An 18,767-nucleotide genomic window follows, 5' to 3' on the forward strand; every position below is an offset into this window, starting at 1 on the left:
AGGAATTCACGCACATTTGAATATTTGGTTTCATCTTTCAGCAGCGTAATTGTCCATATCTCGGAGCCAGAACCGTGCTACAGTGGTTTGGGGAGCATTATAGTGAACTCATGTTGATGTCTCGGCGGTCAGATTCGCCTGACGTAAATCCTATGGCACCCATCTGGGTCGCTGCTGGACCCCATCACCGCGTACGCAAATCAGTGGCCCATAATTTACGCGAATTACACGACCTGTGTGCAGATGTCTACTGTACAAACCTCCTCAAACGTACCACCAAACTGTCGGATCCCTGATACGCAGAATCAGTTATGCATTCGTTCCGTAGACGGACAAACAAGCTATTAAGCAGGTGGTCATAATGTTTTGGCTTATCAGTGTATGTATGTATGTATGTATGTATGTATGTATGTGGCAGGGGTAAAACACAGGGAGCGAAAAGCTATTTACAATTTGTACAGAAACCAGATGGCAGTTATAAGAGTCGAGGGGCATGAAAGGGGAGCAGTGGTTGGGAAGGGAGTGAGACAGGGTTGTAGTCTATCCCCGATTTTATTCAATCTGTATATTGAGCAAGCAGTAAAGGAAACAAAAGAAAATTTCGGAGTAGGAATTAAAATCCATGGAGAAGAAATAAAAACTTTGAGGTCCGCCGATGACATTGTAATCCTGTCACAGACAGCAAAGGACCTGGAAGAGCAGCTGAACGGAACGGACAGTGTCTTGAAAGGAGGGTATAAGATGAACATCAACAAAAGCAAAACGAGGCTAATGGAATGTAGTCGAATTAAGTCGGGTGATGCTGCGGGAATTAGATTAGGAAATGAGACGCTTAAAGTAGTAAATGAGTTTTGCTATTTGGGGAGCAAAATAACTGATGATGGTCGAAGTAGAGAGAATATTAAATGTAGACTGGCAATGGCAAAGAAAGCGTTTCTGAAGAAGAGAAATTTGTTAACATCGAGTATAGATTTAAGTGTCAGGAAGTCGTTTCTGAAAGTATTTGTACGGAGTTCAGCCATGTATTGAAGTGAAACCTGGGCGATAAATAGTTTAGACAAGAAGAGAATAGAAGCTTTTGAAATGTGGTGCTACAGAAGAATGCGGAAGATTAGATGGGTAGACCACATAACTAATGAGGAGGTATTGAATAGAATTGGAGAGAAGAGAAATTTGTGGCACAACTTGACTAGAAGAAGGGATCGGTTGGTAGGGCATATTCTGAGGCATCAAGGAATCACCAATTCAGTACTGGAGGGCAGCGTGGAGGGTAAAAATCGTAGAGGGACACCAAGAGATGAATACACTAAACAGATTCAGAAGGATGTAGGTTGCAGTAGGTACTGGGAGATGAAGAAGCTTGCACAGGATAGAGTAGCATGGAGAGCTGCATCAAACCACTCTCTGGACTGAAGACCACAACAACAACATGAATGTATGTATCTGTTCGTCCGTTATTAGATATTTTTCGGTAAAAATAGTTTTTAAGAAACAATTTGGTCTGTAAAACTATACAACATTTTGTGCAATGTTAGACTGACTAGCTTTAATGTATGCAAGTATGAATAATGGAACTCCAGTACCATTTCGCTTCACTAGCTGCAGCAATATACGGAGCTCTACTAGCCGGAGTCCACCCAGATGGTTCTATATTTGGGAAAAAACAGAAGTTATGTCATCGATTTATCATAAGTATCTACTTTTGGCGCGATTAGTTTCACGTAACTTTATCTTTACTCTCATGCATCATGCTGTCAAAGTATTAAGTTTCAAACAGATTATCTGGATAATAGCTGTCGCCTTTGTTCACTTAATTAAGTATTACTGGGAATTAGCTCGATATAACAACTTTGGATTCGTTCTCATACAAATCGTAAGCACCAGAAGATTGCAGCGTACAGTGAAATCTTTTAGGTCTTCTGCATCTACGTACATACTCAGCAAGCCACTGTAAAATCCATGGTAACGAGTACATCGTACCAATATTATCGATTTTCTTTCCTAATCCATTCGCGTATACAACGAGGGAGAATCACTTTGTGTGTACCAGTATGTACCCTAATCTGCGCGAGATATACTATGATGAAAGTACATTCGTCTCACAGTCACATGCGCACATGATTCTCTAAATACACTCCTGGAAATTGAAATAAGAACACCGTGAATTCATTGTCCCAGGAAGGGGAAACTTTATTGACACATTCCTGGGGTCAGATACATCACATGATCACACTGACAGAACCACAGGCACATAGACACAGGCAACTGAGCATGCACAATGTCGGCACTAGTACAGTGTATATCCACCTTTCGCAGCAATGCAGGCTGCTATTCTCCCATGGAGATGATCGTAGAGATGCTGGATGTAGTCCTGTGGAACGGCTTGCCATGCCATTTCCACCTGGCACCTCAGTTGGACCAGCGTTCGTACTGGACGTGCAGACCGCGTGAGACGACGCTTCATCCAGTCCCAAACATGCTCAATGGGAGACAGATCCGGAGATCTTGCTGGCCAGGGTAGTTGACTTACACCTTCTAGAGCACGTTGGGTGGCACGGGATACATGCGGATGTGCATTGTCCTGTTGGAACAGCAAGTTCACTTGCTGGTCTAGGAATGGTAGAACGATGGGTTCGATGACGGTTTGGATGTACCGTGCACTATTCAGTGTCGCCTCGACGATCACCAGTGGTGTACGGCCAGTGTAGGAGATCGCTCCCCACACGATGATGCCGGGTGTTGGCCCTGTGTGCCTTGGTCGTATGCAGTCCTGATTGTGGCGCTCACCTGCACGGCGACAAACACGCATACGACCATCATTGGCACCAAGGCAGAAGCGACTCTCATCGCTGAAGACGACACGTCTCCATTCGTCCCTCCATTCACGCCTGTCGCGACACCACTGGAGGCGGGCTGCACGATGTTGAGGCGTGAGCGGAAGACGGCCTAACGGTGTGCGGGACCGTAGCCCAGCTTCATGGAAACGGTTGCGAATGGTCCTCGCCGATACCCCAAGGGCAACAGTGTCCCTAATTTTCTGGGAAGTGGCGGTGCGGTCCCCTACGGCACTGCGTAGGATCCTATGGTCTTGGCGTGCATCCGTGCGTCGCTGCGGTCCGGTCCCAGGTCGACGGGCACGTGCACCTTCCGCCGACCACTGGCGACAACATCGATGTACTGTGGAGACTTCACGCCCCACGTGTTGAGCAATTCGGCGGTACGTCCACCCGGCCTCCCGCATGCCCACTATATGCCCTCGCTCAAAGTCCGTCAACTGCACATACGGTTCACGTCCACGCTGTCGCGGCATGCTACCAGTGTTAAAGACTGCGATGGAGCTCCGTATGCCACGGCAAACTGGCTGACACTGACGGCGGCGGTGCACAAATGCTGCGCAGCTAGCGCCATTCGACGGCCAACACCGCGGTTCCTGGTGTGTCCGCTGTGCCGTGCGTGTGATCATTGCTTGTACAGCCCTCTCGCAGTGTCCGGAGCAAGTATGGTGGGTCTGACACACCGGTGTCAATGTGTTCTTTTTTCCATTTCCATGAGTGTATATCCATCAAGGTTTCATGAGAAGTACGCCTTTTTTTCTTCCGAAGATCTCATTTAAGTTCCCTGAACATCTCCTTACATTTCCACTACATCGACCTGTAACGATCCGAGCAGCGCGTCTCTCGAATTCGTTCGCTATCTGTTGTCATGCCTGCTTGATAAGGACTCCGAACACTGAAACGTACTCTAGAATAGATGGCACTAGTGTCTTGTACGCGATATCCTTTACAAATACATCGCATTCTCCCACACCCTTCCCAATAAACCTGTCTCCTCCATTCGCCTTCCCTAGAGCTGATTTTAAGTGATCGTCGTATTTCATATTACTTATTGTTATTACGTCTAAAAACATATACGACTTGACGTGCTCAAGATGTTCAACACTAATTTTGTAATCAGATGCTAGCGTGTTCTTTCTCTTTGTACATTCACCTACATTTAAAGAGAGTTGCCACTCAATACAATAAATGAAAACTTTGCCCAAATCTTTCTGCAATCCCTTACGCTTGTCCGACAGTGATTCTTACCCTAAGCAATAGCAGCACCAAAGAACAATCTCAAAGTGGTCCTGATCCTATCTGATAACTTGTTCATGTGTATTACGTTCCTTGGGGCACAAATCACATCACATTCGTTTCTGTAGAACATTCGCCCTTCCATTGGATTAACACAGCGTATAGCGCGTCTCATCACTCCAAGTCACACGTTTCCAGCCACCCACCGTCCTGTGGCTTAGCTTCTTAACAATACCGAGCGTCGCTTAACATTAACTGCAGAAATGTGTTGCTTACGCGGAGCTGCTCCACGATTGTAGCCCATTATTTTTAACTCTCCACGAGTAGTAATTCTGCTAGATGGTCTGGCAGCACTTTGGATCTCTCGAGTCATTCCTTCTGCTGCTTTCATACGACTTTTTGCAAGCACCTGCTCGACGGTCCATGTCCGTCTGACCGGTCTTGGATTAGCTCTGAGTTGTTCCTTCACGCTTGCACTTCTCATTCACATCACCAACAGTCGATTTGAAGAACTGGAATTTCCCTGAAGGATTTATTAGTCAGGTGAAATCCAATGAGTTGTCCTCGCCTGACCGATCCAGTCTGCTGTTACTGCTTCTGTACTAGCAACAGAATCCTCCCCTTTCTTTTATACCGGCTGTTCCGCCTCTCTTGACAGCTAGCGGTCAATTCTGCATTACACAGGGGTGTCCGGGTACTTTGGATAAGATAGTGTATCTAACAACAAGATGAAAAGAAACATTTGTATGGCTACATGTTGCGAATTTACAGCATTGTCCATAAGAAAAACTAATTATCTCTATTAAGATATTCCTTAGAGGAACAGAACGAGTCGTTAACAAGAAACATTTTTAATCTTGATTAGACAACAGTTCTGCTCTCTCTCCATGGGTAGGTTGTCGGAAAGTTTTATACCTGTATATTTCACCCACATCGGCGCCAAAGTAAGATTCATTAAAGAGTAAAGTAGATAATTTTTCCTTGACATCTACATACACTACTGGCCATTGAAATTGCTACCCCACGAAGATGACGTGCTACAGACGTGAAATTTAACCCACAGGAAGAAGATGCTGTGATATGCAAATGATTAGCTTTTCAGAGCATTCACAGAAGGTTGGCGCCGGTGGAGACACCTACAACGGGCTGACATGAGGAAAGTTTCCAACCGATTTCTCATACACAAAAAGCAGTTGACCGGCCTGGTGAAACGTTGTTGTGATGCCTCGTATAAGGAGGAGAAACGCATACCATCACGTTTTCGACTTTGATAAAGGTCGGATTGTAGCCGATCGCGATTGTGGTTTATCGTATAGAGACATTGCTGCACGCGTTGGTCGAGATCCAATGACTGTTAGCAGAATATGGAATCGGTGGGTTCAGGAGGGTAATACGGAACGCCGTGCAGGATCCCAACGGCCTCGTATCACTAGCAGTCGAGATGACAGGCATCTTATCCGCATGGCTGTAACGGATCGTGCAGGGACGTCTCGATCCCTGAGTCAACAGATGGGGACGTTTGCAACACAACAACCATCTGAACGAACAGTTCGACGACGTTTGCAGCAGCATGGACTATCAGCTCGGAGACCATGGCTGCGGTTACCCTTGACGCTGCATCACAGACAGGAGCGCCTGCGATGGTATACTCAGCGACGAAGCTGGTTGCACGAATGGCAAAACGTCATTTTTTCGGATGAATCCAGGTTATGTTTACAGCATCATGATGGTCGCATCCGTGTTTGGCGACATCGCGGTGAACGCACATTGGAAGCGTGTATTCGTTATCGCCATACTGGCGTATCATCCGGTGTGATAGTGCCATTGGTTACACGTCTCGGTCACCTCTTGTTCGCATTCACGGCACTTTGAACAGTGGACGTTACATTTCAGATGTGTTACGACCCGTGGCTCTACCCTTCATTCGATACTTGCGAAACCCTACATTTCAGCAGGATAATGCACGACCGCATGTTTCGGGTGCTGTACGGACCTTTCTGGATACAGAAAATGTTCGACTGCTGCCCTGGCCAGCACATTCTCCAGATCTCTCACCAATTGAAAATGTCTGGCCAATGGTAGCCGAGCCACTGGCTCGTCACAATACGCCAGTCACTACTCTTGATGAACTGTGGTATCGTGTTGAAGCTGCATGGGCAGCTGTACCTGTACACACCATCCAAGCTCTGTTTGACTCAATGCCCAGGCGTATCAAGGCCGTTATTACGGCCAGAGATGGTTGTTCTGGGTACTGATTTCTTAGGATCTCTACACCCAAACTGCGTAAAAATGTAATCACGTGTCAGTTCTAGTATATTTTAATTCCAGTAGTGTAATTACTCAGCAGTTGACAATCAAGTTGCTGGCAGAGGGTTCATAGAACCATCTTCAAGCTATTTCTCTACCGTTCCACCCTCGAGCAGTACGCAGGAGAAACGAACCCTTAAATCTTTCTCTGTACCTTTTCCACGTGTCCTGTTCGAGAGTGGAACGGCAGAGAAATAGCCTGAATGTGGTTCGTTGAATCCTCTGCCAGGCACTTGATTGTGAATCGCACAGTAGGCATATAGATGTAGATGGAGAAGGAAAAATTATCTACGTTACTCCTTAATGAAATTCACTTTGGCACAGAAGCGGCTGAACTCTTGTGAATATCTGGGCTACTCTCAATCTAAGATTGATTGCTGGTAAAAGATTTCGTTAGTGGACAAATGTGCTATGAGGCTGTGGTTAATATTACCAGCTGCTTAGAGATGCCTGTAAGATGTACGTGCGTACCCCACATACAATGACGTGACAAAAGTCTTGAGATACTTCCTACATCGTGTCGGACCTCCTTCTGCACGGAGTAGCGCAGCAGCTGGTCGTGACATTGACTCGACAAGTCGTTGGGAAGTCCCCTGCAGAAATATTGTGCCGTTCTGCCCCCATAGGTGTCCATTACTGCGAAAGAGTTGGCGGTGCAGGATTTTGTGCACGTACTGACCTCTCTATTATGTTCCACAAATGTTCGATGGCATTCATGTCGGGCGATCTGGATGGCCAAATCATTCTCTCGAACTGTCCAGGATGTTCTTCAAACCTATTGTGAACAACTGTTGCCCGGCAACACGACACAGTGTCATCCATAAAAATTCCATCATTGTTTGGGGACATGGCTTCAAAAGGGTCTACAAATAGCCGAACATAGCCAGAGGACCCAGTCCATTCCATGTAAACACAGCCACACCATTAAAGAGCCACGCCAGCTTGTAGAGTGCCTTACTTTCATTTTGGGGCCATGGCTTCGTGCGGGCCGAGCGGGATTAGCCGAGCGGTCTCAGACGCTGCAGTCATGGACCTTGCCGCTGGTCCCGGCGGAGGTTCGAGTCCTCCCTCGGGCATGGGTGTTTGTGTTTGTCCTTGGGATAATTTAGGTTAAGTTGTGTGTAAGCTTAGAGACTGATGACCTTAGAATTTAAGTCCCATAAGATTTCACACACATTTGAACATTTTTTTCCTTCGTGCGGTCAGCGGCCCACTCGAACCCATCCATCAGCTCTCAACAACTGAAATCGGGAATCATCTCACCAGGTCACGATTTCCCAGTCGTCTGTGGTCCAACCGACGTCGTCACAAGACCAGGAGAGGCGCTGCTGGTGATGTCGTGCTGTTGCCAAAGGCACTCGTGTCGGTCGTCTGCTGCCGTAGCCCATTGCTGCAAAATTTCGCCGCGCTTCCCTAACGGATACGTTCGTAGTACGTCCCACATTTACTTCTGCGGTTATTTCGGGCCGTGTGCTTGTCTGTTAGCACTGACAACTCTACTAAACACCGCTGGCCGCTGTGACAGAGCGGTTCTAGGCGCTTCAGTCCGGAACCGCGCTGCTGCTGCGGTCGTGGTTCGAATCCTGCCTCGGGCATGGATGTGTGTGATGTCCTTAGGTTAGTTAGGTTTAAGTAGTTCTAAGTCTAGGGGACTAAAAAAATGGTTCAAATGGCTCTGAGCACTATGGGACTTAACATCTGAGGTCATCAGTCCCCTAGAACTTAGAACTACTTAAACATAAGTAATCTAAGGACATCACACACATCCATGCCCGAGGCAGGATCCGAACCTGCGACCGTAGCGGTCGTGCGGTTCCAGACTGGAGCGCCTAGAACCGCTCGGCCACGCTAGGAGACTGATGACCTCAGATGTTGTCCCATAGTGCTTAGAGCCATTTGAGCCATTTGCACTATATGCCGCTGCCCTCGGTCGTTAAGTGAAGGTCGTCGGCCACTGTGTTGTCCGTTCTCCGTGGTGAGAGGTAATGCCTGCAATCTGGTATTCTCGGCGCACTCTTGGCACTGTGGATCTCGGAATATTTAATTTCCTAACGATTTCCGAAATGGAATGTTCCATGCGTCTAGCTCCAACAAGCCATTCCGTATTCAAAGTCTTTTAATTCCCTTCGCCCCACCATAATCACGTCAAAAACCTTTTCACATGAACCAGCTGAGTACAAATGACAGCTCCGCCAACGCACTGCCCTTTTGTACCTGTATACGCCACACTACCGCCATCTGTATACAGGGTGTTACAAAAAGGTACGGCCAAACTTTCAGGAAACATTTCTCACACACAAATAAAGAAAAGATGTTATGTGTACATGTGTCCGGAAACGCTTAATTTCCATGTTAGACCTCATTTTAGATTCGTCAGTATGTACTGTACTTCCTCGATTCACCGCCAGTTGGCCCAATTGAAGGAAGGTAATGTTGACTTCAGTGCTAGTGTTGACATGCGACTCATTGCTCTACAGTACTAGCATCAAGCACATCAGTACGTAGCATCAACAGGTTAGTGTTCATCACGAACGTGGTTTTGCAGTCAGTGCAATGTTTACAAATGCGGAGTTGGCAGATGCCCATTTGATGTATGGATTAGCACGGGGCAATAGCCGTGGCGCGGTACGTTTGTATCGAGACAGATTTCCAGAACGAAGGTGTCCCGACAGGAAGACGTTCGAAGCAATTGATCGGCGTCTTAGGGAGCACGGAACATTCCAGCCTATGACTCGCGACTGGGGAAGACCTAGAACGACGAGGACACCTGCAATGGACGAGTCAATTCTTCGTGCAGTTGATGATAACCCTAATGTCAGCGTCAGGGAAGTTGCTGCTGTACAAGGTAACGTTGACCACGTCACTGTATGGAGAGTGCTACGGGAGAACCAGTTGTTTCCGTACCATGTACAGTGTGTGCAGGCACTATCAGCAGCTGATTGGCCTCCACGGGTACACTTCTGCGAATGGTTCATCCAACAATGTGTCAATCCTCATTTAAGTGCAGATGTTCTCTTTACGGATGAGGCTTCATTCCAACGTGATCAAACTGTAAATTTTCACAATCAACAAGTGTGGGCTGACGAGAATCCGCACGCAATTGTGCAATCACGTCATCAACACGGATTTTCTGTGAACGTTTGGGCAGGCATTGTTGGTGATGTCTTGATTGGGCCCCATGTTCTTCCACCTACGCTCAATGGAGCACGTTATCATGATTTCATACGGGATACTCTACCTGAGCTGCTAGAACATGTGCCTTTACAAGTACGACACAACATGTGGTTCATGCACGATGGAGCTCCTGCACATTTCAGTCGAAGTGTTCGTACGCTTCTTCACAACAGATCCGGTGGCCGATGGATTGGTAGAGGCGGACCAATTCCATGGCCTCCACGCTATCCTGACCTCAACCCTCTTGACTTTCATTTATGGGGGCATTTGAAATCTCTTGTCTACGCAACCCCGGTACCAAATGTAGAGACTCTTCGTGCTCGTATTGTGGACGGCTGTGATACAATACGCCATTCTCCAGGGCTGCATCGGCGCATCAGGGATTCCATGCGACGGAGGGTGGGTGCATGTATCCTCGCTAACGGAGGACATTTTGAACATTTCCTGTATCAAAGTGTTTGAAGTCATGCTGGTACGTTCTGTTGCTGTGTGTTTCCATTCCATGATTAATGTGATTTGAAGAGAAGTAATAAAATGAGCTCTAACATGGAAAGCAAGCGTTTCCGGACACATGTCTGCATAACATATTTTCTTTCTTTGTGTGTGAGGAATGTTTCCTGAAAGTTTGGCAGTACCTTTTTGTTACACCGTGTATGCATGTCGCTGTCTCATGACTTTTGTCACCACAGTGTATGTATTACTGCGGCTATTGCGACTGATGAATCGTGGACACCGGGAGTGACAAGAGTGTGCTGTTGCAGGTATCTACGGAACGCTGTTCCGACGCAACAAGGAGGCGGCGTTCAGCAACTACCGGCTGTGGGAGTCTGCCGGCTTCGTCGTGGCGTACGCCTACAGCACGCAGCTGTGCGCGCGCATGAAGCTGTACGTGATGCTGGCAGTGCTGCTGGTCGGCGTCGCCGGCTACGTCGTCGTCGAGATTCTGCACAAGCGGAAGGTGAAGCGCCAGAAGATGCTGGCCGAGGACCCCAAGGCGGCGGCCGCCGCTGCCGCGGAGCTGGCCCGCAACAACCAGGTCGAGGAGACGGACGACGAGAAAGACGACCTCGACGACGACATCATCGTGACGCACCTGTAGTTCGCCCCGCTGCGCCGTCCGGCCGCTGCCCGCCGGCTCACCGCCACTGTCCGGGGCGACGCTGACGTCACGGACCGGCGTGCGCGCGCAGCATCCGCGCTCGGCAGCCGGCCGGACCGAGAACCTCCAGTCGCGGTGCTTGTGTACGGGACACTTCTGAAGTTGAGACGCTGTGGCACCCGCCATTTGTGATACTGAGACCGCACAGGTGGCCCTCCGAACGTGCACGGCAGCTGCCTGCGCGGAGCGAGAGACTTTAGAGCGGCGGTGCAGTCTCGTTGTGTGCTTTTCCGCTACAGTCCAGAGGCGCTCTGCCTCGCCAAAACTGTACGCCGGAAAGAGAAAATGCGGTTCAGAAAATACTTTGGAAGTCCTTTCGTGAACATCATTTCCCTATTTTCCTATAAAGTGTTGTTACTCCAGACAGGTTGTGTAAGAGTGTTGGCTGTTGATGTGCTGATTATGCGTTAAAACAAACATTATAAAATATTTATTACGCAAACAAATGCCTGCACCATTATAGATATACTTTAAGCAGGACCTTTTTTGTTTAGTTCTCGTACTTTTCGCGTATTTATTATGCACAAAAGAAACACGGATGTAGTTTTACAGTGGCGACGCTGCTTCAGAATCAGATTGAAGCTCATTAAAAAGGCTTAATCATTTGCTAGGAAATGGGGTAACAGCAGCAGTATTTGGAAGCGGTGAAGGGAAGTAAGAAAAATGTATACTATTCTTCTTTCTCCATTAGAATGCTTGGACTAGTCACAGAAGAGTGAAGTGTGTGTGTGTGTGTGTGTGTGTGTGCGTGCATCCGTTGATAATGTCCGTCACTGTTTTTGCGTCGTGTGCGCCTGTTGTTGAACATTACGCAACTGCGCAAAAGATAGGCTGCTACGGGGTCGAATGATGTCCCGGATCGTCCCAGGGTTACACAACAGCCTTCAGGATTGCAGCGAAGGACACTGCGGGAATGAGGCTAGTCCCTCGAGCCTGCATTCCCAGGCGCACGTCGGACCCACAATAAAGATTGTTGTGCCGTCAGTAAGGAAGACGTGGGAAGCGTTCCCACAGCGGCAGAAGAGCGGACAGTACAGCACTCACCTCGCTCCTGTGCGCCGTGGCTGGTCCCGAGCGGCCATTCGTGGCATTGTTCCTGCCACTATAACGAAAGCGCTCCCCGGGACGGGACGTCGGCGGTTATCTGGATTGTTTGCTCTACGTGCAGCTGCGGTGGAGTGACGATCGCTGGTGTGTCTGACTCGCACGAAGGAGTGTTTCATTTCTGAAAGTACAAATTCTAATTAGTACATTTTCTTACTTACACAGAATAATGTCTCTCCAGTCTAAAAGCCTCAGAGTTAAATGACGATTGCGCTGTTGGCAAAACAGAATTCAATAACAGTACGCTGCCGATCAGAAACAAGTTCTCAGTACGGAAATGTAAGGAAATCCGCGATTTATTCAGAAGCAGACCGCCAGAGGAAATGCAGTGAATGGTGGCTAAGGCAAGCAAGTGGGGAAAATGTGGTCGAGACAGAAGAAAAACTTCATTGTATTCATGGTCCTCTTTGCAGTCTAGCAACGGACGTAGCGATTGCTGTACTTAATACTTATTTTATCATATCAAGCTGTTTTTATGAGGAATAAAGAGCCTTCCACATTTGTTATGTACTTCAAAAGAAACTATGTTTCTGTTTACTACATGAGGATATGCAAAGTATTTACTGTATTGTTGGCAGCAGTGTGAGGCTGTTTGTCGAGATTAGTTGTCCGCCCTATTGCGAGGCATTTCGGTGGCTGCTAAGCGTGTGATTCTCAGCCGGGCACCGAACTGCCTTCCGACTGGGCGACCACCTGATTGGTGCTTTATTACTATTATTATTACTATGCTAATACTATTAGCTGAAATAGTTCCACTCAAATTTTAAAAATATATGTTTTTTTGAAACGTTATGTCTTTTCTTTTTTATTCCTCTACCTTTACACCTGTTTCCTTGTGCATGGTCAAAAAATTAAGTGGACACCTCTTCCAGTATCGCAAAACGCAGCTAATATGCAGTTCACAGTCTACTGCTAGACATTAGGCAACCAAGTGCGCTTGAGTGATAATCTCTCAACTTAATTAGTATACGATTCGAACATCCTTGAACCTAGCCACTGCGTCGTTTACTGAGTTACATTCCAATTAAATATGTTACGATTTAGTTAGGTTAAAACCTGAGACATTTAATATTATTTAAATTATGTAACTAACGCAGGTAATTAATCGATGGTCGTATATAACGCGATTCTCTATTCACTTAGTTGCATTCACTTATTTCTCGCCGATACTCGCAAAAAGAAGAAGTGGGAATTACGCTAGGCTTAACGTCTACGTAGATTGTGAACTGCATTTCTACAAAAAAAAGTCTAATTTCGGTTCAGTTCAACAGAACATACCTCAGAAGTGGACAGATATAGACACGAACTGTGAAACGGATGACTTAAGTACTACAGCATTCTCTGTACACTGAATGAAATGATAAGTGTTTCAGATTTTCTACCAAACTTATGTCAGATAAAAAGGTTATAAACAGCAATATGTTGTTGAAGCCTTGTTCGTGATTAAAATGAGTCAGTGACACAGACATCCGTGATAAAACGCCATATTTTCTTGGAAACAAACGCACTTCCAACATTAAAAATTTTGAAGCGAACGGTGTTTAGCGAGATAAAATATATTTCAGGCCGCCGACATTATCATTTTCATTCGCCCACCGGATGAGACCATATCACTGTCATAAAAAGATAACAAAAACAGCAGGTAAGATATGTAGCCCTACTGGATATGCATATTATGTCATACATCCCCTACAAGAGAAACAATCCAAAAATTACGTCGAAACTACATACTTATTTCAGAGTAGTTCATAATGCACAAGATTCTTACAAAAACTGCCTACACGGAGCTGAAATGCTACTCGATCCACAGGTGGGAGATTATCAAAATACAGAGGTGGCTGTATTATTAGAATAAAGTAAGACTTTCATCATTTAATGACGTAATTGTAAGTTACTTAAGGAAATGATTAAGATTTGTGTTTCATCACTTTGTATACCAGCCTTTAGACTGAACGAGGGATTGATTTGCCTTGGCATCTCATTTATTAAAGTTTGCTATGTATTTACTAGGTCAGCGTCCTAAAAGCATATTCGATGGACCTTTGAAATGATCTCATTCCGTGTTGTTATTTTGGTATTTCTCAACTTTTTCTTGAAAGTATTTAGTGTATTATCAACTGGATTAATTTCTGGGCTATTTCCAAGCCAAACAAGAATCTCTATGCACTTCTGGTTAAAAATAAAACCCGAAACTTTATTTACCTATGGGGAAAGTGTACGGTCCTGGATAATAAATTCAGTCATCTCCCCCACACCACTGGTGCATTTGCAGCATTAACTTTGTTTTCGGTACTTTTAAGTACTGGGCTTATTTCAGTGCTCTTCCAACAATGTACGTCTCACCGTAACCTATCTGCAGCACAACCGCCGTATGATTTTTCATTGTATTCAGTCGACCACTAACGCGCCTCCCTCCACTTGTCTTACGTATTGGTTGGTCCCTTTTCCAAGTGAGAAGACAGTTTCATTGCTGCAGCACATCTGATGACAGAAAGAAAGCACTCACTAATAATGGCAATTAACAATGTTGCAGTAGCAGTGACTTTAATGTGGGAACTCTTACAGGTAAATTAGCAGGTTTTAGCTTACAAAATGATTTACACTCATAAAATTCTATACAACCTCTTCCAACAGCTGACTAATTTTCAAATCTGCTGGACCACTGTAGTCGCCTGGAAGTCATAGGAGGTACAACGTTAGCCATCTTTCGCGGTACTTTGCTTTCAGATCGAGGCTGAATAACTCCCGTCGTTTAGATTTGGGAAATATATTGACCCCATCTCCCACATTTCCTTCCTCATGTAAATACTTGTATGTTTTTGATTTACTGAGTACCAGATTCTTAAGTTTTCTCAGTGTTCTAGGAGTTGAAATTCTTCTCCGTCGACATTTGCCTGAAAGCCCCGGAGCATTTGACCACAATTTTCAGATTTTTAATTCTGTTTATTGATGATTGTCAAATATTTAATTTACGGGCTATTGCTTGTTGTATGTAAGCCTTTTCAGCTAGTAAAGTCCTCATAATGACTATTTACCTTGGAAAAATGTCATACTTCTTTCCTGTAACCTCAAAATATTTCAGTCACAATGTTATGGAACACTACCGAGTGCTCAGGAGAAAGAAATATATAGAATACTTCGAAATAACTTTTGCCTGAAATATATTCACAGACTCAATTAATAAACAGGAGTAAAAGACAACAGAAACACCAAAACAGTGAATAATAGGCAGTAGACACTTGACGGGCAAACTCAGCGGAATAAGATTTGATTTCAACGATTTAACTGCTTAACGGTTTATTCAGCCATCTTTGGCACCATTTATCTTAAATAAAAATTTATTCTTAATAATTTGTCCACGGCAATCAAATGCTGAGCAAACCATCAATCTGAAAACCTAACAAAGAAAGAACTTGTTGCAATTTTCGTTGACTTCAACAAAGCCTGTGATCTGGTAGGTAACTGATCCTTGATACATATCGTAAAAGAACTGGGGCTAGTCAATAAGATTACGAACATCTGGAAGAGTAACCTGGTTAACACCATATAAAAGGTTCAATTTCTAAAAGAATCTCAGATTTCTTCGACATCAAAGTCGCAGTCGGACTACTGGATGGGTTGTAGCCTGTATACTTCAACTGTGGTAACAGAACAGCAGCAGACAACATATAAAAGTAGTCAAAACTGACTCTATTTCTCTATTTAAGAGTATTCAAAATTAAGTTGGATACAGACTACCTAGCACTTACAGACATTTGTTGAAACTCCATTTAAAGCAAATGAACAGCAAACTGGAACTAACAAACAGTTAAAATTTGTCTCAAAAGTTTCAATTGAAAACAAAATATACGTCAACATTGAGGGCAGTCAGATTGAGTTAAAAAGGAATCAAATAATCGAAAACTTTGAACACATAGGGAGAGACTGGAGAAACTCTCGCAAAAGATTTAGAGGGTCTTCTCAGAATTCATAAAGCAAGAAGCTCAGGATAATGATGAGGTACGTAACAAGATAAGAAAGATAAATGTTATCATTAGGGCAAATGACATTCTTCAGCCACGTAGTAACACAACTGACAGCAGGGTGAGAAAAAAATTACGCCTTACACAAAACTGGGAGCTCAAAGGTAAATCTAGTGCTGAAAAGTTATTGGAGATTAAAGATTAAGAGGAATATTAGAAAAGAATATGCAAAAGATAAAATAATTTTTAATCAGAAAGTCAAGAATTGGTAAGTATCTGAAGATAAAGTCCAGCCTACCAGTGGAGAATCACGGACAGACGAAAAATAGCTCATGTCAAGAGAACGGACACCATGCGGACAAAGATATGCAAACACGATTAGAAATAGAAGAAAACTTACTCCAAATAGGTTATAACGTTTCTTTTAAGAGAACAATTTGTTTAATAGGCAGACGTGCAACGGCAACACAGATAACATTCCACTTAACAGAAATTCAGTAGATTCATTTCCTTTATTAGCAATGACTTCACACACACACAGTATTCATACCTTCTCCTTATTGCTATTCACGATGGTGATGGTGATGGTGATGATGACGACGATGATGATGACGATATGATGATGATAATAATGATGATAGAAATTTTCTCGGACGAAGGCACGACCATTACCGTCCAAGCAGAATAAACAGCAGCTAATATCAAGTAAATTATCCATTAGAAACACAACTCGAAATAATAAGTAACGAAGGATAACATTGAAAACACCAGCGCGGGATTAGCCGAGCGGTCAAGGGCGCTGCAGTCATGGGCTGTGCGGCTGGTCCCGGCGGAGGTTCGAGTCCTCCCTCGGGCATGGGTGTGTGTGTTTGTCCTTAGGATAATTTAGGTTAAGTAGTGTGTAAACTTAGGGACTGATGACCTTAGCAGTTAAGTCCCATCAGATTTCACACACATTTGAACATTTTTGAAAACATCAAATACATAAAAAAATAATTTCCGTAATATGAAGGTAGATTTAAAGTGAATTTCCGAACGACTTGCTTCTTAAATATTAACCTTATGTACACATTACACTGAGGTGACAAAAACCAAGGGATAGCGATATGCACATAAACAGACGGCGGTAGTATCGCGTACAAAAGATCTAGAAGGGCAGTGTATAGGAGGAAGTGTCGTTTATACTCAGGTTACTCATGTGTACTTGGAGCTAGATGCATAAGAGATACCAATTTGAAAATTCTTAGGGAACTCAGTGTTCCGAGATCCTGTACCAAATTTCAGTGGTTACTTCTCACCACGGACAACGCAGAGGCCGACGGTTTCACTTAACGACCGAGAGCAGTGGCGTTTGCTTACGGTTGTCAGTGCTAACAGACAAGCAACATTTCGTGAAATAACCGCAGAAATTAATGTGGGACACAGGCCAAACCTATCCGTTACGAGAGTGCGGCGATAGTTGTCATTAATGGCCTATGGCAGTAGACGGCCGACGACATTGCCTGCAGCGCCTCTCCTGGACTCCTGACCATATCGATTGGACCCTACACTACTGGAAAACCGTGGCCCGGTCAGATAAGTCCCGATTTCAGTTGGTAAGAGCTGATGGTAGGGTTCGAGTGTGGCACAAACCCCACGAAACAATAAACCCAAGTTGTCAACAAGGCATGTACAAGCTGGTGGTTGCTCCATAATGGTGTGGGCTAGGTTTACATCGAATGGACTGGGTCCTCTCATCCAGTTGAACCGATCATTGGCTGGAAATGGTTATGTTCGGCTACTTGCCGGCCATTTTCAGCCATTCATGGATTTCATGTTCCAGGTCAACGATGAAATTACAATGATGCTGTCATTTACCATCTTATAAAGTCACCAGATGATCAAAACAACTTGCAAGAAGATTTAGACAATATATATATGTATCGTGCGAAAAGCGACAATTGACTCTAAATAATGAAAAGTGTGAATTCATCAACATGAGTACAAAAGAAATTGGCTAAATTTCGGTTAGAGGATAAATCACACAAATCTAAAAGCTGTAAATTCAACTAAATACTTGGGAATTACAGTTATTAAAACTTAAGTTGGAACGATCACATAGTTAACGTTGTGGGTAAAGCAAACCAATGACTACGATTTATTGGCAGAACACGCAACAGGTGTAGTAAAGAGACTGCCTACACTACGCTGTACGTTCTCTTCTGCAGTATTGATGTGCGGTGTGGTATCCCCATCCGACAGGATTGACGGAGGACGTAGAAAAAGTTCAAAGAAGGGCATCTCGTTTTGCACTATCGCGAAATAGGGGAGAGAGAGCTACGGCTATGATACGTGAATTGGGATGGCAATCATTAAAACAAAGATGTTTTCACTACGGCAGTATCTCCTAATGAAGTTTCAGTTACCAACATTTTCCCAAGAGTGTGAAAATATTTTGTTGGCGCCCACCTTCATAGAGAGGAATGATCATCGTAACAAAATAAGAGAAATCAGAGCTCGCACAGAAAGATTTAAGTGATAGTTTTCTTCGTGCGCTGTTCGAGAGTGGAACGATAGAAAAATAGCTTGAAGATGGTTCGATGATCCCTCTGCCAAGCACTCAGTTATGAATTGCGGAGCAATCATGTAGATGTAGATATATATGCGCCATGTCACCAGGCCACAATTGTGAGCTGTTAGTTTCAGGAAGATTTTTGACAATTGGAGAGAATGATTTGGTCATCGAGATCGCCCGACATGAATCACATCGGGCATTTATGTAACATAATGGAGAGGTGAGTTCGTGCACTAAATTCTGCACCGGCAACACTTTTGCACTTATGGACGGCTATAGAGGCAGCATGGCTCAATATTTCTGCAGGGAACATCGAACGAGTTGTTGAGTCCATGCCCCGTCGAGTTGCTGCATTACGCCGGGAAAAAGAAGACCCGACACGATATTAGGAGGTATTCCACGACTTTCGTCACTTCGATGTAAATGCATCTTAGTAG

General features: G+C 44.8%; 1 protein-coding gene across 1 annotated transcript in view; it reads left to right on the top strand.

Moving 5' to 3' along the window:
- LOC124794841 (UNC93-like protein) overlaps positions 1-12,606 on the top strand; it is a 234,053-nt gene extending 221,447 nt beyond the window's left edge. The window contains exon 7 of the mRNA XM_047258506.1: positions 10,313-12,606. Within this exon, the coding sequence (XP_047114462.1) occupies positions 10,313-10,650 (338 nt within the window). The 3' untranslated portion in view covers positions 10,651-12,606. The remainder of the gene's footprint in view (positions 1-10,312) is intronic.
- Positions 12,607-18,767: the final 6,161 nt, after the last annotated feature.

This window comes from Schistocerca piceifrons, chromosome 4 (assembly GCF_021461385.2).
Source record: "Schistocerca piceifrons isolate TAMUIC-IGC-003096 chromosome 4, iqSchPice1.1, whole genome shotgun sequence".
NCBI lineage: Eukaryota > Metazoa > Arthropoda > Insecta > Orthoptera > Acrididae > Schistocerca > Schistocerca piceifrons.